We start from the raw sequence: 21303 nt of genomic DNA on the forward strand, positions 1-21303 counted from the left end.
ATTATTATTATTATTATTATTATTATTATTATTATTATTATTATTATTATTATTATTATTATTATTATTATTATCATCATCATCATCATCATCATCATCATCATCATCCTTTCTACTATAGCCACAAAGTCTGAAATTTTGGGGAGGGGACTAGCCGATTACATCGACTCCAGTACTCAACTGGTTCTTATTTTATCGACTCCGAAAGGATGAAACTTAAAGTCGACCTCGGCAAGATATGAGCTCAGAACATAAGCAGCTGGAGGAAGTGCCGTTAAGTCTGTTGACTTCACTAATTCCTTACTTGAACACAAGTCTAGCAATTTTGAGGAGGGTTTAATAATTTAAATCGACTCCGCTACTTGACCGCTATCTTAGTTTATCGAACCCCTGGAGTACAAAAGGGTTAATTGACTTCAGAAGGCTCGAAATTAAGAGTGTAAAGAACGAAAACAAAAGACACCAAGGACTTCTTCGGACGCTCTAAACTTTCTGTCTTCATATAAATTAAACAAATTAAGCGTTTTTTTAAAAGAAATATAAAAAATATAATAAATATGTTAAAAAATATAATAAAAGTCTGTGTTCTCAGTATCTTTAGCTTTCGGGAGCTTAATTTCGGGCTCTAATTAATCAAAATTATTTAATATGGGATCTCATTATTATTTTAATTGATTGCTACTCTCTAGGCGTGTTTTATTTGCTTTATTCCATGCAGGATTTCAATTGTGTAATTGAGAGTAAGATGAAACAATTATCAACAGTGACCAAGACCGTTCATTTTTGTCCAATATTTTCATTCTTTTTGTTTGTTTGTTTTTCGTTCCTTTTATCGAGTGTTTGCACATGAGATAATCAATAAAAAAACATTCTCATTCAATTATGGAAGAAGTATGGGTGAGTGGATAAATTGGACATGTTTTCGCTATCAGTTTGTTTGTGTATAAACTAATCTCTAGAACTTTCGATAAATATCCAACCGGTTTGATATTTAAATCAATGAGTTGGTTATAATCAGTTAGCAATGCAGTTCATGCTTACTTCATATTTGAATACTGATCCAAAATGGAGGGTTTTTGGCAAGAAATCTTTCAAATTGTAAATTAGTGGAAGAAAGGTGAATGAAAAGAAATACTACTCTGTGCCAAATTACCAGCACAGCAGGCAGCAACTACTGCTTGTGTGTTAACAATCACTACTGTCAAGTTCACTTCGAATATTAACTTTAGCAATTCTATTTTAATTGTCACAACCATCATTTCTACCATTATGTCAATATTTACAAACCAAAAGAAAATATTCCACTTAGTTTGACGAGAAAGTATCAGAATAATCACACACACTGTTATTTACAGTATTTATTTCTTTTGCATCTTCATGATTTCTCTGTCTATTTTTGTTTTTTTCTCACATTATTATAAATGTGAGGACGCATAGCTGGTCGTGTGGTTAGCGTGTTGCACTCACGATCGCAAGATCGTAGTTTCAATTCCTAGACAGGATGCTGCTTTTAGTTCTTGAGCAAACACTTCATTTTATGTTCTTCTGCGATCATTTCGATTCCTGACGTGTGGTTCACGGTGCACCTATTCAGACAACGTCGATTTGATAGAGTGGACTAATGTACGATACATACACTTGATCACTATAAACAAACCGTTTGTGAAGGTCGTTCGGCAAAAGCTGAACGCTCATACGTCGTTTTCGAACATTATGCAGATATAAGAATGAAATGAGACGCTGCAGTGTCCACGTCTTTCTAATGACATTCTATTAATAGATCATTCTTGAATGCTATTCAGTTATCTCTGGGCTCAGACAAGCTAACGCTTTCTTTTCTCTGTTACATCTAACCAAACACTTCTATCTCTGAAACTATCTTTGATTCAGACATCTCTAACCTCTCATACATCTAACCACACATTTCCATACTATAAATACTATAATACTAGTCAACACTTATCTCTATTGAAAAGCATTGTCACATCTTCAACAGGCTCATACATCTGCCGCTGAAAACCACTGAAACAGCTTGGCATAGATAGATATTACATTTCAATCTTGTACAGCTTAAAATTAAAACAGAATATTCAGAAACAATGCAATCAAAATATCACAACAATCTCAAATGACCATTCATGAGATTGTGTATTCTCAGTGTGGTAAATATTACAAAAGCTAAATTTCCTCTTCAGACGAAATGGCCACTTAAAGAATGTTATATAGAATAGAACTTTTACCAAAAATTCTTGACAAAGTTCACAAGAAACTATATATTCGAATAATCATCACACACATAGATAGATAGATAGCTAGCTAGCTAGCTAGCTAGCTAGATAGATAGATAGATAGATAGATAGATAGATAGATAGATAGATAGATAGATAGATAGATAGATAGATAGATAGACAGGCAGGCAGACACATACATTACATAATCCTCGCCGAGGTCAACTTTGCCTTTCATCCTTTCGGAGTCAATAAATCAAGTACCAATAGCATACTGGGGTCGATCTAATTGACTAACCCCCTCCCCCAAAATTTTGGGCCTTGTACCTAGAGTAGAAAAGATTACATTACATAATCCAGACCACATTCAAGAAAATTCAGTCTGCTTGAAAGACAGATTATTCGCTTTATTTCATTCACTTAGTGTTTGACAGTCTTCCTTTTATTGTCAACGTTGCTACAATGTCCTCTGCTTCTCTGTATTTAAAAACTAAACAACCCAAGTTCAATCGTCTAAGTCTATATTTTTCTTGTCACAATCTCTCGTCACAAACCGTTCTAAATACTCTGCCAAATATTCACTTCTCATAACTGCATCCACTTTTATTCTTATATTTTGTTTTCCTCTAACTACATACGTGCAGAAATTTAAATTGGTATAATTGTTTTAATCTGCTTCGTTGCTTAACACTTCTCACAATATTTTCTTCACATTCTGTCAGTAAAAAAAATTTTGGTTATAGTTCATGAAGCCAAGCCACAATTAAATGAAGGGATAGAAATAAACAAATGCCGTGGACAAGAATTTTTCCAAAATGGAATCCAATAACACAGTTTTCGGTAATATAGAATGATAATAATAAAGATATATATGAAAGTATAGTCAATTATATCACTCTTATATGAAAGTATAGTCAATTATATCAAACCCCTGAATTTGGCTATTACTTTATTTTATCGGCCCCGAAAAGATAAAATAAAGTTAACCCTTTGTGGGTTGAAACTCAGAACGAACGATAGGAAATGGGATGTTGAGACTTTAATGCTCTTTCCAGAAGTGCCCTAGCTTAACTGAAATGCAATGAAATCGTTTAAACCTGGTGTTGAAACCGGGTTGTGAGTTTGGTTTGCCGAGAGCTTATCTTTCATCTTACATCTCTCGCCTAACCATATTCCTGTACAGGCTTCCATTTGATTAGACATGAAGGCCTGTATATAATTTTGTGTCGAACAATACAAAGTTTTACCCTTTAAGTCTTCCTGTTGATGTCATCGCTTTTGTTGTTGTTTAGTCCCTTGTCCAAACCTGTTTGAGTTTGGCAGATGTACAATCGAAAGCATTACGACCATGAATATCTCTGCTTTTTGGGAGTATGTAAGGATTACACTGACATGTCATTTCCTCAAAGTAAGATGAAAATTGAGGGAGATTCAGCTGCTATTTTGTATTAGGTCAAGCGATTACATAGAAGCTCCTTTTTGACACATTAACTCGTTGACATTGTTGCTTAACCTTAGATCAGCTCCAATCGCGATGACCTATTGTCAAAGACAACCCAGCCGTGATCACCCAGTCTTTTTTCTATGTGCAAAGAACATAGGACTATATTATTCAATGTCACCCATCCTAAGAGATAGACTGTCATTTGAGAGTGGATTTGGCTGCTTTTCTTGTAGCTTAGGCAGCCACAGAGGCTTCCTTGTTGGCTCGTAGACCAAAACGGTGTAAATGAAATGATTTAGTATTAACTCTAAAGCGCTGGTTTCTATCTCGTTATATCATGATGGGTTATTATTGTTGTAATGGTATGAATTGAAGTAATTCTAGTTTTATTGATCCAGAAGGAAAGGATTCACACCTTGTACAGCAGGTGATTAAACAGTGTCAATGATTTCAATGAACTGATGTATTCCTTTTAACAAGCCCCTTATTCTCTCAACACAGGATTCTGGAGCAAATTTCTAATGGAGGAAAGAACTGACACTTATCACTTCTGCCAATAAATAAGAATGCAAATTTATAATTTCTCTAAGGAAGCTGCTCATCTTTATATTTCACATCACATATATTTTATTTTATATAAAAAAGAAGTTTTAACATTTTTATCATAATTTTTACATTTAATAGGAAAAAAAAAACCTTCACATGAAAAAGAATACAACATAATACATTGCTTTCGGCATTTGCTATAAAGTTTTCTAAACTTTAGTCTGAAGAGAAACGATTTCTAAATTCAGAATGTGGTGTCTACTTGCTGTAAGCGAAACTTATTCACAAGTATTAATCATAAATCGAGTAGGTAGACAGACATGCGCGTGCGCGTACACACACACACACACACACACACACACACACACACACACACACACACATGCACGCAGATGTTCCCGGCAGTGCCCGGCTATTATATCAAAATCACACTATTAAGTAATGCGCAGATTTTTTTTTTTCATATTACAAATTATTATACTAATACAAAAGGACCTCTGTCTATTTTCAGTAAAGTAGGAATTATGGCAAAATATTCTTGGACATTCGTTTAATCCAAAATATCAGAATAGACAACATTCATAGTTTTGTCCTGTGATATTATAAGGAGATCATATGGATTTTCCAAGTGTCATAGAATCGTGAAGCTGATCATGGAAAATTAAATGAATAACATTAAAACCAGGAATTATTTTATTGAACTATAATTCAATAAAATCTAATACATAGCTTCTTAAAATAACAACGGAAAACCAATAGTTAATATCACTGGATTGAACAATACCATCAGAACATTCCAAATTGCTGTGATATTCAGTCAACAACTAGCGCAAATACATCGGTTTCAACTGAATTATCACAGCATTTTCGAAACTTTCCGGCAACACTGCTTTATTCAATAATGTAAGAAAGAGATACGACGCGTTGACATGTAGAAAAAGGGATACTAACGAAAAATTACATAACAAAAACATAGGAAGGGACGATAAAGGTAAAAAACCAACTGGCTGAACAGTCAAGAAAGAAAGATATACAAAAGGAAAACAGGAAGTGGCGATGATGCATTCTGAGTAGGGAGTGGTTACAGAGAAGCCGGAGAGAGAGAAAAGAACCAAAGAGAAAAAGAAGAGAAATTGTATATAAGTTGTTTATTAACAAACAGAAGAAAAAGTACTTAATACATGTTCTAGAAAAAATTATTTATTTGGCTCATACTTTGAGTCGTTAGTCATGAATTTCTGTCGCTTGAAAAGGTGATAAACTGAGAAACCCAAGTGTAATAATATAGGTCATCAACCGGATAGATGTAAGTACTTGCGGGCATACATTCATGCATACATACACATACAGGCCATTATGGATTTGTAAAACAAAGAGGTCTCTGATCTACGATAGCCCGTCTCAAATAAATAGCTATACTTTTCGCCAATAAAAACTGAAAATTAAATTAGAAATAAATATTTGTAGATAGTAAAATGAAAACTCTTAAAACTTAAAAATAGATTAATCACCTTCAAACAGTGAGAAACTACCAACTGAAGAGAAAATAACCAATGGAAATTGTTTCAAAGTCAAGCGGAAATTGATACAGATATGAAGGGTCAATCGGTAAAAATTAAAGAACCTTTTAATTAATCAGGGATACTGATTAATTCTTAAGAAAAATCTAAAGAGAGAAAAAGGAGTTTAGACAAGATGTCATGTGATTGGAAGAAATTAGAAAAAATTGTTTTGTTGTTTTTATATAGTTTGGTATGGAGCAATGGGCTAAGCTACTGCAGATCGAAGATTGCAGAAGAAAAACATGGGGAGAAAGGGAATTCCAGAAGTGCAGCATCGAGAGGAAGAATGATCGAACCTTTTGGTTTATGTGAGTTAAAGCACAAATACATAAAATAAGAGCATGTGAGTGGCACAATTTGTTGTTACATCAAGCTTCAACCATTACCGTCCCTGTCACAACATGAAAAAATAGCGTCAAACGTCCAGACATAACAATATCAACCTAAAAGCACTATCTTCCCCACTCAATCTGGACAAACAAAAATATAACATATGCAGAAATAGCTGCGATATCAACAGATTAATTGGCCCCAAACAATATGCTAAGATGCTTACCATCAACAATAAGTGCTAATCAACTATCATGCTCTTGTGAAGCCTATCTGCTTACTTTGGCTATGAGCACCAGAATCTGCAGCATACAAGGGTAAACTGGAGAGTAAAGAGAAAACGATATCTAAAACCAATACTATTCTTCACTGCATAGCAGTATATACAGTACGGTCCTCTACTAGACAGATACGAAATAATTTGAAAGATGGTCGCGCCTTATCATTTAGCCGACCACCTGCTTGTAAGCTCATTTAGAACTGACCTGGAGTACACAGCAACAAATAGAGGCTCTTCGAATTGATAGAGTTTCAGACATTATAATGAAAGCCATACAAATTTGGCTTCATCCTGGGCCACTGTCTTAAAGTGCAATGCAAGAAACAATTGCAGTTTCTCAGAAATGATAAATAATCATAAAGTAGATTTTAATGGGTCACTCTCTCTAAAATGCTGGAATGAACACCTTATCCTTTCAGTAAGGAAATATGAATGATTGGGCCAAATAAATACAGAAACACCAATACTACACAGAGCTTCTTTATAGACGAGCTAAGGGTATATTCCAAAAGCATTAAGAAGTGCGCTGACTAAGTTCTGATATTATCAGAGAATATAGGGATATAGTTTGACTAATATATATGTATAGTAGTTGGGAAGTGTTCATATTCGGTAGACATTCGAGAAAAATTTAACTAAATACAGAATATAGGTATAAATGGCATGTCTATATTCCGTACCTCCAATGACGAAACATTTTGTAACTTATGAGAATATTGTATATATTAGTGTTGTGAAAAGGAATACTTCAGCAGATTTTAGACCATATGGCAGCCAGAGGTGTAAGATCCATATATTATAATGTTTTTGCTATTAGTATCGGCATCAACATTTGGGAGATTAAAATGGACACTTGAAGACAAGGAAGGTATCAACTCTCACTCCCACACCAGCGGTGACATTGACAAGATCTATATTAAACGGACGGAAGCTAGAAGCGGCTTAACATCAGTCCAAACGGTATTTGAACGGACCACGACGCCTACTAAACAGTAGGTGGAGAAATGACTATAGCACATATGTACTGAAAAGTGTAGACGGACACGTGAATAAGTGCTGAGTGTTCAGCTGTTCTATGTGACCCAAACTTAATTATATCTACATTGTTAAACAGAAACTTTGGCGGGTGGGGGGGGACTTGTTTCTGAAACGAGCATATGCACACAATCATGTGTATAAGGCATACACACACAAGTGCAGGCAAACATAATTAGTGACCAAACACACTCATACGCATCAATTACATGAAAGCAAGTGTATCCACAAATAAGCTTACATATAAGCACAGATTAACTCACTCATATACCCACAAATTTCTGAGATTGTGTTGACCCAAACAGAAAAGTCGTGTCACTTTGATAATGGCCAGCATGAATTCTACGAAGAATTAAATCTGCGAGCGAGAAGGAAAGAAACAAGCGAACAAGTAAATAAACACCCATTCATCATATACACATACAAAATAGACACGTACATTGTAGGTACACACATACAAACAGAATCATACAAATTGATTACTTTTTACACAACACAGAACTGAATAGAACAACATCAACAGCATTCGATAGCCAAAATAACCTATGCTTAACTAGTTTTAAATTAGAGTTCACCAGGGTAGACTAGTTCTATCTTCTTTCAAGGTGTTGTAATATTTGTTCCATTTGACCAATATTAAAATTCTCAAAGTAAGATGTAGCTAAATTGTTTAGTTGAATAAATTCCTGTAAATGATTTTACATACACGCACACACACACGCACACACACACACACACACACACACACACACACACACACACACACACACTCTTATTAAATTATCTATTCTGGTTATTTATTCAGTCGGAATTTTCTCCGTCTCTGTTCCGTTTTATGCTTTTCCATATTGGTATTTGAAACTAGTAATATAAATATTTATTGATTATCATTGATTTGCCCTAAGTACTGTGAAGGTCCAACATACACGCTTCCCTTTTTCCACAAGAGTAGCCAAAATATTCATATCCACATGTCAGCTGACTTCTACAATAGTGCATGCACATACATTCTATTCATAGTAATAGCAGCAGTAATAGTGCTAAAAACAATAATCGGCAGTAGCCAATAGTGGTGTTGGTGCCAGAAAGGTGAAAACGGTACAAGTCAAGAATAACACTATATAAAAGAATACAGTTTTCCGAGAAACGACGCAAAATAACTTACTTTTCAGTGGAAATAAAGAAATCCTCCTCATTCTCCAGCCTCCCGACAGACGAGAGGCGGGATCGTAGTTCAGCAATTAGTTTCTCTTTGTCACACATCTAAAGAAGAAAGGAAAATGAATGATTAATTAGAAGCCTGAGTGAAATTAGGCTAAATAAAAAGAACAAGTTTATTATTAGGTATAAATTACTTAAATTCATCTGTGAAGGAAATTTCAGGCTGGCCTTAATCAGAATTATTCGTGAGAAAAAAAGCTGCAACAGCAATAATGATCTTTAAATTTGATACTAGGCCGCAAAATTGGCAATTGATAACATACGATGAGGACACAAAAAATAATCTTGATAACAATGATGATAACAATTACGCTGCTGCTGCCGCTAACGATGGTGATGATAATGATGCTTCTAATTAGACTTGAGGCCCGAGTCGTATAGACTCAAGTTATTTGTATATGAGTAAAACTGAATACCCACTGCATGACGCAATAAGAATAACAAGAATACGAAAACCAACAACAATGATAACAACTAATGCAGAGTCAAGAACAATATCCATCCCAACATTAAAAAAATTATTTTGTAAAACTGATAGATTTTGAGTATCTGTTTAGTGGCCATATTTTCTTTGGTCTTTACAAAGACCAATTAGGTGATAAATATATCTGCAGTGAAAAGAAGAAGGATATCTTTGCTGTTTATCTGCAAATCAATTTTGATCGAGTAGACATTATCAAAGGTATTCCAACTATGACCGTGCCATATTTTATCTCAGACACGTATCTAAGACAACATTGCAGAATATACACTTCTATTCTTAAAAAGAAAACGTCAGAATCCGTTCCGAGGGAGATTTGATAACTATTTACAGCAGGTCAAGCGACCTTTTATGGATTCCGTCATTGGCTCAAATGATAAGATGTGATGTACCGAGACTTTATTGATCCGCAAATTTTGTTACGTCAGTTCCTCTATTGAGGAACAGAAGCTGGAACAACTCGATTAGGTTCGATGTTTACAACGAAAGCAAACCAGTTAATATTTCCACTATTACTACTAAAGACAGTCTATTATTGGTTTCAAAATGCTGCTCGAGATACAGCACTACATATCTAATTATGCCTGTCAGGCAATTGCCTCAGCTGAAACCCCATCGAGAATACTAGGCCTTTCTACCTTTCGGAGTCGATAAAATAGCAGCCTTGAATTGAATGAAAGATAAGACAGCATGCGACTTTGCTGATATATCAGTGAAAAATCTATTAAAGTCGCGTGGCTTCCTGAAACAATGCCTGATGCGTGAAACAAGGCAAGAATAGTCATTGTTATTATTTTCATTGACATCATTCTTCCTGATCCAACGGGAGAACCTGTGTGGTCGCTCGATATGCTAGAAATAGTAATCAAATCTTCCTCAAATCTCATCTCGTCATCGTTAAAAGTCGGATGACTACTTTAGATAATCTAATTCCTACTGGAAAGCCTTTGATCTGAGATCTGCGTGATCAAGATTGACCTGGGGCTAAACAACAATGACATTCATCCATTCTCAAGTTGTTATAGAAAATCATTAAATATGACCTATATATAAAATTATAGAATTGATGTCATAATGATATACTATAGAAACGAGATGCGAAGAGTTTTGGTTTGGAAAGGATTTTTAAAAAATTTATTATATGCGTATAACTATATTCACAGGGGGAGCGTTCATGAGTTGCTGAAATTAAAAATGCTATATAAAAAAATAAACGACATTAACAGTATTTGAAATCCTCTAGAATAAATTTTGTTTCCGGCTATTTACCGAAACGGGAGCTAAAATGCATTTCAAGAACCGTTTTGATTAACCATTAAAAGCAAACCACCCTATTTTCTGGCATATTATGCTGTATTAACTGATGTTCTTCATGAAGTTCTCTACATTACAGTGTTTCGGTATTCACACGCTCTTCTCTTTCCTACTGCTTCGGTGTCCCTGCTAAATCTCCCCACCAGAACACATATAATTGCTAAAAGTACTACATATGCCACTTCTAAGCTGATCACATCGTTAAAGACGATCACTGTATACAATAGAAGCAACGCGTTTGACACCTATACTACCCATACCAACATCAAGGCCACCGCTACCACTAAATATAATAACTCCACAAATAACGAATGCTGTGCCTATGTTATCACGACCAATGGTCACCTGCTAGAAACTGCAGCTAGATCTCCCTCAAATCATACCCTAGAATTTATTTTGAAAATGGAAGGCTTCAGTGAATAATATAAATTCTATATACACTACCTAGGTGGGGTGAGACAGGGGAATCGTCCTTTATGAGAGCTAATCTGGGGCTAAACGTCATCATCATCAACAACACAATTTTAGTCCGTCGAGGTCGACTTTGCCTTTCATCCTTCGGATGAATTAAGTACCAGTGAAATACTGGGATCAATATAATCAACTAGTCCCCTCCCCCAAAAGTGTAGGCCTCGTGCCTATTATAGAAAGGTTTATTAACACAAATTAAAAGAGTCAAAACAAATTTAATATTTTCGTCTATTTATATCATCCATAGTAAGCTACCTCGGAAAATGGAGTTTAAAAAAAAAATCCAAGATGGAAATAATGGATTAGAAAGCAGACAGAATAATTCCATTTTTAGGGATATTTATGAGTAAGTTGGTTGGTTTTGCTGACTTTACTACGCGTTGTTTTGTAGTAGTCACTCATTCTAACTACCGAATTTCACTAAATATAAGTTGCAGGCTGTAAAAGAAGAGAAGCTGTATTTTGTTGTTGCCATGGCAACAATCAATAAATGCTGTATTTATGTGTTGAATAATATTGTTTTCTCTTCTGAAACATTAAAAGATAATTATCTATCGCACTATAAGACTCCAACTTACTAGTCAAACTAAATGTTAGAGAATTTTTGCTTGTAATGAAGAGTCGGGGGCAGGGAAAGACGAACAGGAAGAAATACAGAAAAAATAGTAAAATGGAGTGGAACAGTGGGGAAAAAAATAATAAAAAAGGATGAAAAGAAAATAAACGGCTGAGTTTTAAAATATCTCACTTTTGATTCCAAGATAAACATTTTTTATAACTGTGCCAGTGATAGTGATGATGCCAAAGAAGATGATGAACAACAATACTAATAACAACAACAACAACAACAACAATAATAATGTTCTTTTGATCAAGGCTCAAGAGGAGGGGCTTAGTCGATGCCATGACTCTAGCATTTCACAGGTATTTATTGATCCCGAAAGGCTGAAATGTAAAACTGACTTCAGTGGAACTTGAACCCAGAACGTGAAGAGCCAAAACAAATACCACTAAGTTTTAGGGAATTTTTTTTCCTAAATTTGTAATGATTCTGCGGAGCTTGTCTTAGTAACGGTTTCTGATTGAAATACTAGGCCAAAAGTTTGAGAGGAGGGGATTAACCGATTCTTTATGTTATCGGCTTCGGTGAGATTAAAGGAAGAAAATAAACCGCCTTGAGATTTGAATCCAGAAGTATAGAGTCGGAAGGCATTTTGTTCGATACTAACAATTCTGCCAATTCACCGCCTTTAATCTTCTTAAAACTTTCAGCGTGGAAAGCAGATAAATCCGCTCAAAATTTCAATAACGTTAATTGCCAAAAACTCTCTTACCCCAGTGCTTTGAAAACAACTTATGTTGTGTAAAGTAGGGACACCCCCAATAACACATTTTACAGAAGACAATTTTACAGATTTTCCTTAATATATGAATACACACACACACACGACATATAATATATGTATATACCTATGTATAAAAATATACATCCACATATATATACAGTAGTAAATATAAATTTTATACTGTCATACCCAGTTCACGTATTCTATGCTGTCATGCTTTGCTATGTATTTAACCCGCTACTCTTAAACCCCTTAGTTGTCCTCGTTTACTTTCTATGCTTGAATGCTGCTCTTATCTGAGAGCATAATACCATCAAATATCTAGCTCCTTTCCTGTTTTAGCCTGTGATATCAGACACGATTCGCCCAAATTTCCTTTCTGCGATTAATTCTGCTATATTAAGCTGATCAAGACGTGAAAAGATAGTAAAAGATCGATAATCTACATTTGGATTTTAATTTTATCTTCCAGCACTCTTCGTTGCTGCCAATGAATTTGCCCTACCAAAAAGAGAGAAAACCAATATTTTTGTCATTTTTGATATAACCGACGTTGCTGATACTTTTATGGCAGCTCATTGTTTTACTATTGTTGTAACTTTAAAGCCAGGAAAATATTCGGGAGTACCACATTGCGATATTTTATGACCTTTCGTGTTCTGAGTTCAGATCCCGCCAAAGTGGAATTTAGCTTTAATCTTATTTGTGCCGACAAAAATAAGTACCGATCAATTACTGAGAATAAAATAACTGTCCCCTTCTTCAAAATTTGTGGCCTTATGCCTAAGGTAGAACTTGATTGGTTTACTTATTTTTAGTTGGCCTGGTTGTAGAGCTATGCCCATGGATTTTACACGGTCTCCGAAACTGGTGCGATTGATGCCATTATAGCTCCTCAAACTGGTGCAAGTCGTCGATTGAAGTAAAGTTTATGTTTATATGGATAAGAGGATAAATTTATAGGACAGAAAAGGCAACTATAGTAAACAGCACATCTGTGGGCTATAGGTTGGCATGAGTCAGTTAGTCGAGTGCCTTATATTTGGATACTCAAATGTGGGAACCTTACTCCATCTACTGTCTCAATAGTGGCGCTATTGTTTTAATATTGTTGTTTCGATGCTTCGAAGAAAAATCGACCACTCAAACTGATTCAAATGCCTTAGTTACGACCCTTTACATTCTGAGTTCAAATTCCACCGAAGCTAACTAATTTTTTATTTCCCCCACCAAAAGATATGTGACGTTGTGTCAGTTTTAAGAGTCGTTATAAATTCGATGAAGTATAATAGAGTGGAAGAAACAGTTTACTTCGTTAATTCCGTTCCGCTATGTTTTGAGAGAATATCCAGCTGCTTTCAGGTTTACTGTGCGTCTTTTGTCCACAGACAATAAAACGTATTCTTTTCACATAAATCTAGGCATTATCTTCATGTTAAAAAAAATATTCCTGAAAGTTTATAGGACTATATGCTTTATAATTTAGTATCAACATATTTATTTAATACAGTGAGCAACAATCTAATTAGAAAAATTTTTACAGTGAGGAAAATAAATTAGAGCAATGGCTAACATTAAAATCATTTCAATTACGGAAGACAACTCCGAACATATTTCGGTGTTATTAGACGTCCTCAGCAAAGAATACTACGCTTCAAATAGAGATGAAAGGATCACTAAGCAGTTGCACAATAGTATATTCAAGTAGGTATGAAAAATGAGCGTATTAAAAAAAAATTTGTTTCTTCTCTACCACAAACAAGTATGTATTAAAATGTTTAAAATTCGTGAAAATAATATATATTGATACTTGAATTAACATCAGTTGCCCTTGGCCTAAAAGAGAAATGGATATTGTATTAAAATGTTATATACAGTATTGTTGTTGATGTTAATTTAGTTAGCATTATTTTCAATGCTCTTGTTATTGCTCTTATTATCAGTAGGATCGTTGTCAGGGTAACTATTGTCGTGGTTTTTATTGTTTAAGGTCACCCTCACCACTATCACTACAACTGCAACTGTTACCAAAATACAATAATAGATTATCACGACGATTTGGATTTTTGTTGTGAAGCGATTACAATCTAGACAGCTGTCGAAGCTCTAAAATATACAATTCCATAAGTCTGAATATAGGTCATATATGTACGAGTTATTGAAATTCTTAATCGACATTAAAATATAGACGCATTTGGAACAAACAACTACAAAAAATAGGTTAAACATATAGTATTTCGTCAGTCGTTAGGTAAATTGTACAAGGTAAGAATCAGTAGTTACTAACCAAGCAAGATAGATTAAACATTCTCCAGATCGACAATGAAAGAGAAAAGTGTAATACTATATGAACATATAAACTATTGCACTTAAGGGATATTTAGAATTGCTCGACTCTAATTTACTGACAATTTCCAATAAGCTGATGTAATTACTAATTGTTTATATCTTTGGCTGGAAAGTCTATTTGGTTTGTGAAATCCAGATCTTGATAACAACGTCAAGCCTAATGTTTCACTAACTGTAATACATTAATTTGATGGTGGATGATTAAAATCATTTTGACTCAGCTGCTGTGCAACACTTCAGTCTGTCATACGCAGCTAGTAATCAAAACTAGAGGCTTGTTCCAATAGAATGCGTTCATAGAAACTGAGTCTAGCAATACAAGATATCAAAATACTTAAAAAAAGTACTCCTGCTTTTAGAAGTTGTATACAAGGGCAGTGAGTGCTAAGTGTCATAGTGAACACAACGCTGCACAGATGACAGGACGTGGCCAGTGGAGAATCTACTTTCTTTCATAGCATACGGTCGATATTTTCTTTCACTTAATACATCTCTTGCGCTCTATCAACAAAATTACCGAAGCATGTATTACATCCGTTTTCAAGTTGTTACATTTTTCAAGTTGTTACATTTTTATATTTTGAAATGTTTTACTAAAATCTAATGTGTAAGCAAAGCTAAAGATAGATTTATGGATAAGAGGTTTTGCAATATTCAGATACGTATAATCATATGTGCAATCATAACACACCGGGATCGACTTTTCATCCTTTCGGGATTGATATAAGTACAGTCAAGAACAGAGATACTTTAAAGCAACTATTAAAAAAAAATCAATCTAATAAGCCTCAGAGAAATGGTTAAACTCACAGAGAATTATTTATCAGAAAGGGTTTCAATTTTTGGATGAAAATAATTTCATTTTGAATATATTGTCAATGCCTATCGGAATTGCAAGGACGCCACACAGTTTAGTTTCTCTTCTCTATAAATGTGTGACTCTGCTCTTAAAGAAAGAAATCAATCAGGAAATTCTGGATTATCGCTACTGGCTGAATGTGTTCGTCCATTTGAATGGCTGATTTATAACTTAAGCAGCTTGAAAGGGGAAAACATGTATTCAATATAATGTTGTTTTCTTTTTTTCAATAATTTGATTGTATAGTTTGTCAACCCATCGTATCAAAACTGAATCAATTTCAAAACACTTGTTATTTAAAAAGTATATACACACACAATGTGTGTGTGTGTGTGTGTGTGTGTGTGTGTGTGTGTGTGTGTGTGTGTGTGTGTGTGTGTGTGTGTGTGTGTGTGTATGTGTGTGTGTGTGTGTACAGTGTGTGTGTGCGCGCGCGCGCTTTGCGATGATCAAATACCACTTGTGTGGTGGGAGAAGAAATGAGATAATAGTTCAAGTTTTGATCTCTAATTTGAAGTTACTACTGAGAGGCAGCTATTGACTCGTACTACATACAGGTGGAAAGATTAAATCATCCGAATTCAATATTTTTCTGAAACGTGTTAACTCATGCAAATATACGTGTTTGTGATTAAGCTGTCATTTTAGCATCAATCGCAACTGTTTTATAATGGTGAGATTATTTGTAGTTAAAGGGTGGTGGTTAACACATTTGGTAAAGCATTTGAAAAAATACATTGGGGTATTTAGCCTCGATTCTAAATTCGAATACTGCCAATTTCTTGACTTTCTACTCATTTTTCGAGTAAGTTAAAAAAAAATACTATTGAAGTATTGAGACCGATACAATAGACTGTTTCCATCCTTTAGAATACGTGGCCTTGTGCCTGAGTAAGAAATCGATATTGCTTGTAATTACAGATATTTTAAAAACAAAGTTTGGAAGATTTTTTTTTCTTGCCATTTAATACCCTAAATTCCAACTACAGGTTAAAATATTCTTACACTGAATCTTTTATCGCAGAAACTGTCAAAACCAAATTATGACTGTACAATAAAGCCATGAAGATATCGTATATGTATGACAGAAAAAAGTCATTGATTCTCCAAATATCACTTGCTTTCAAATATTAGCTACGGTTATCAGTTGATTCTGAAATGTATTTATATCTTGTTAATCACTCACATAAATTGAAGATCAAACTAGTTTGAAGTGATCTTTTTCTCGTTAGTATCTTCCTATACAAAGGATCAGCATTACTTCCTTTTCAGACAACCTTCATGTTTATACCACATATTGAAGGTAAGAATGTGGCGGCGTTTACATATTTTGACATAACCATCTAATCTAAAATTAGTATTCTGCGCTGATATGTACTTGACCAATTACCCATTAGTGTTGTTATTCACATCACAACTTCATTGTCATTTTGTAAAAATTACTTTTATTCTGGGCTTCTTTAAATGTTTCTTTGCTTTTTAGGTTTTCCTGATGATGTTATTACTGTTAACTTATGGTATGCTTATCATTGAAAAAATATTATAATCAATAAGATGATACATAGATCTCCCTCAGAAGCTAGCTTAGATCCTTCCTTTACCAGTACACAAGAATGATTCCGTGTGAACTGGAATAATGTTTATATATAATATGGATCAAAAGCCAACCGTAATAAATCATGAAGCAAAATTGAATTAACTTTTCCATGGATTAAGATTCTTCAGTAACGGTTTGCTCATCTTCACATTTTGAGTATATTAGTTTAAAGCATTTAATATAATATTTTCTGTTTAAAACATTTAATACAATATTTTCAATTGCTATACTCTTAATTTATATGTTTGAATCTCAGATACAATTAATTTTCAAAAGTCTTCTGTTATTGTTTTAATATTCAAAGTCTATGATAATAAATCTAGCTATCTTTCGGTAATCTCAGCCATAGATGGCGGTTGAAAAACACTGCATTGTCATCGTGATTTAATCACATTATCCAATCAACCAGCATATTTCTCCCGTGTTTCTTTTGCGTTCTTTTTTTTTTCTACACTTCGTCTATTTGTTCTATTGATGTTTTCTTTTCGACTTTATAATTTTACATGCCTTACAAAAATATTTTAATTTGGTTTCATCAAATATTCTCTAAAACTTCATACAATCTCTGAAACATCAGACACTCTCTAAAATATCAGATAAAATATTTTTCTACTGAGATAATATAGTTTGCAGTTTCTGAGGTTACATCAAAAATAACATATACAATTAGAATATAAATCGAATTGTACATAAAATCGTCTTCGTAAAATCAAGAGTAAAATGGTTTAGTACCTAAGATCAACAGGTTAATTCAAATTTCTTGCTGAAATGTGAACCAACGACAGAGAAAAGCATTCAGTTAAAAACTGTCCTGGAGAAATAAATCCAGAATTGAACTAACTTTAAACGTCTAGAGTTTAGAGTTATTGATTTCAAGAAGTAATAATCGAAGTGTAACATTTATGAAATAGCCAAAACAAATAAGCTGATTATAAAGAAATCTAATATTTGCACTAATAATTTATTTGATAAAAAGGAGTATGGTTGAGTGAATGAAGTTCAGTACATTACTGGTATTTAGTTTAACCATCCCTGAAGGATAAATTGCTGTCAACATCATTGAGAAATGAATGCAGAATGTCAAAGATTATAGCTTAATACGCTTTAATCTACAGAGATGACTTTCCACTCATATACAATTAATTAAAGCTGTGTGTACGTGTGTGTGAAGACGTACACGAATGTGCATGTGTGCTGTTTGTATTTGTGTGTGTACGTGCGTGTAATAGATGCTTAGTACAGTAGTTCACCGAGAAAATCAGTGAATATTTTGTTATTTAGCTCATATCAGTTTTAATTGATGAAATTTATGATCAAAGATTTTCCATGCGTCTGTTTGAGTATCATCTACGACTAAATTCTCCTGTGTGTCCATACATTTTGAGTACGGTAAGCTGTGATAAGGGGGAACAAGACTTATTTCTATCAGATAGAAAAACCGCGTAGAGGTTCCTTCATTGGCTCGCGAATATGTTCTTTAAATAGAAGATGTGTATAAATAGAAAGATGTGTATTTATAAATAGAAATAGTGACTTTGATAGAGATAACATCATTAATGGAGATAAAATGATGGCTCCTTGAGAGACGCTAAAATTTATAGTATTGTGGTTTGTCTACCGTGAAGAGATAAAAAACCAAATCGATCTCAGCCGAATCTGAAATCATAATAGGATAGTTGTAAAGTACTAATCAACGGCATAAAGCATCTATATAAACCAACATTCTATAATTTGTTCCAGTTCCATCATCGACAAACGCTGCAATAATACACGTATCATAAAACGTGCCTTATTTTTGTTTCAAATATCAAAATACCAGAATCTCACAATTCTGTTACTCCACAAACACTTATACTATCATTTTTTTTACAATTTGTTATCATCACTTTTCAATGATTTACCATCTTGAAACTTTAAATTGATCCAAATTACATAATTCCCCTCACTGAAGTTATGAAAATGCTATTCTCCATTAGCATCTGTAGTCTTTTGTCTTCTATGAATCTGTTTCCTTTGACATCAAAGTTTTTGAATGCGTCTGGTTTGAGAATCTTCTAAAAATTCTTATTTTATAAATTGAAGTCACTTTAAAGCTTAACTTAACGTTCATAATTCTTCCCTTCTCTACCTTAACTATCTCGATTAAATTCACCTCTAACTATACACACCACTTACAAACATCCATTTTCGTCTTTAAAAAGAAAGCGAAAAACTCCAGTTCTCGTCCCAGAAACTATTTTCCCGCTTTCATCCGCTTTCCACATATGTCTGACCTCACAAAGCAACAACAAAGCATCCTGTCCTAACTTAACTAGCAACGCCACCTCCATCATCTTGCAATGAATATGAAGAGGTAGTCACTGACAAAGGTTTCCAAACAATCAAAGAAGATGCAAAAGATAAAAAGAGGAAGAAGACTCTGACCGTTGGCAAAGAAACAAAACTAAAGAAACAACTATAGTGTTGGAATATAAGAAACATGTTAAAAATAGAAGCCTAATAAAAGCAATAATAAAAGAAGAGTTTCTTGAGAACGAGATCAAGCCACGTATAAACTGTCAATAAGAACCTTTCGGTGCACGAAGCTCCAGGACGAGAAATGGTTGGTGGGCAGAGGCGCTATGTATTCTAACCCTACCTAGCCAACGGTTTCTCACTCGCGTGTGACGAGAACCCTAAAGGAATTTTTCCGTTTTATCTGTTAAAATAAAGTGTAATAAATTTAAATTATTACTTATTACACTTTTTATGACTTCACGTAATCATTTTTGTTTTTATGAATTTTTAATTGTTCCTTTTATATATTGTATAACGTTTTTCACCTGTTCACTCATTTTTGTATAACTTTTCTCACTCGTTACACATGACACACATACACCTTTGTAAACCTACAATTTAATGATAATTATATTAACTTTTCTTTCACGAGTTAATAAAGAAATGATAGTATGATTTAAAATGTTAGAAAAAAAATTATTTATAACATTATTGATATTATTATTATGTCATTTAGTTCTGTCCTGAGTTTTGTCCTTAACTTTGTCTTCCATCCCTTTGGAGTGAATAAAGTATATATCAATACCGTCGTCAATATCACCGAATATATTCTTCCTCACAAAACATTTATGGTATTCTGCCTACATTAAAAATCCTTAATTCTAATACTGTGAGGCGGGTTGATGACAGAATTTGTAGTTGGGGTTTATTATACGTTCTGTAAGACTAGGGTGTGACCAATCGAAACATTTCTTGTGAAAGCTACAACACCTGTTGCAAAATCAATATCTCAGTTGATAAGCAGATGTCATTTAGTCTACATGTGAAACGCTGCTGCAAATACTAATACTAATAACAATCCTTTCTACTCTAGGCACAAGGCCTGAAATTTGGGGGACTGGGGTAAGCCAATTACATCGACCCCAGTGTTTCACTAGTACTCAATTTATCAAACTCGAAAAGGTGAAATGCAAAGTCGACCTCGGCGGAATTTGAACTCAGAACGTAATGACGGACGAAATGGCACTTAGCATTTTGCTTGACGTGCTAACGATTCTGACAGCTAGCCGACCTAATAATAATAATAATAATAATCATTTCTACTATAGGCACAAGGCCTGAAATTGGGGGTAGGAGGACAGTCGATTACATCGACCCCAGTACTGAAATGGTACTTAATTTATCGATCCCGAAAGGATGAAAGGTAAAGTCAACCTCAGAACGTAGCAAAGGGGGAAATGCCGCTAAGCATTTCTCGTATATATATATATGTATATATATATATATATATAAAGTTGGTAAATTCAAAGCAGAAATTATTTTCTGTAGAGATATTTTCCGGATTCAGCGCGCCAAAACTAAGACTTTTGAATTTTAATCTTTATAATGGATAGAATCACGTGCACGCTTTCACTAGTTGAAGACAACTAGCACGAGATTCTATTCGATTGTAAAAATATCGGCAATCTGTACTGAAGATAAATAGATACTTTTATTTTGGAAGTATTGATTTTGAAACTATAGTCTGCAGATAATCGAGGTATGTACAATTTTCACTGGTCTAGCCCGCCTGTTTTTGCTCCGCTGAATCCGTATTTGAGAATTTTTTAAGTGAGCTTCTTCTAGCATATTGACAGACCGGTCACTGGTCAATCTTATATACACAAGTACTATAATCTTTTTAGGATCTCGAAAAAAATTTTTCATGAACCTTCTGATTCTTTTAATGTGCTAGTTTCCTGGT

General features: G+C 34.1%; 1 protein-coding gene across 6 annotated transcripts in view; it reads right to left on the reverse strand.

Annotated features, from left to right (window-relative positions):
• Positions 1-21303, reverse strand: part of LOC106882638 (uncharacterized) — a 168604-nt gene that overhangs the window by 75570 nt on the left and 71731 nt on the right. For all 6 annotated transcript variants that reach the window (XM_052966366.1, XM_052966362.1, XM_052966364.1 and 3 more), the window contains one exon: positions 8591-8688. In XM_052966366.1, the coding sequence (XP_052822326.1) occupies positions 8591-8688 (98 nt within the window). The remainder of the gene's footprint in view (positions 1-8590; positions 8689-21303) is intronic.

The sequence above is a fragment of the Octopus bimaculoides genome, chromosome 3 (genome assembly GCF_001194135.2).
Source record: "Octopus bimaculoides isolate UCB-OBI-ISO-001 chromosome 3, ASM119413v2, whole genome shotgun sequence".
NCBI lineage: Eukaryota > Metazoa > Mollusca > Cephalopoda > Octopoda > Octopodidae > Octopus > Octopus bimaculoides.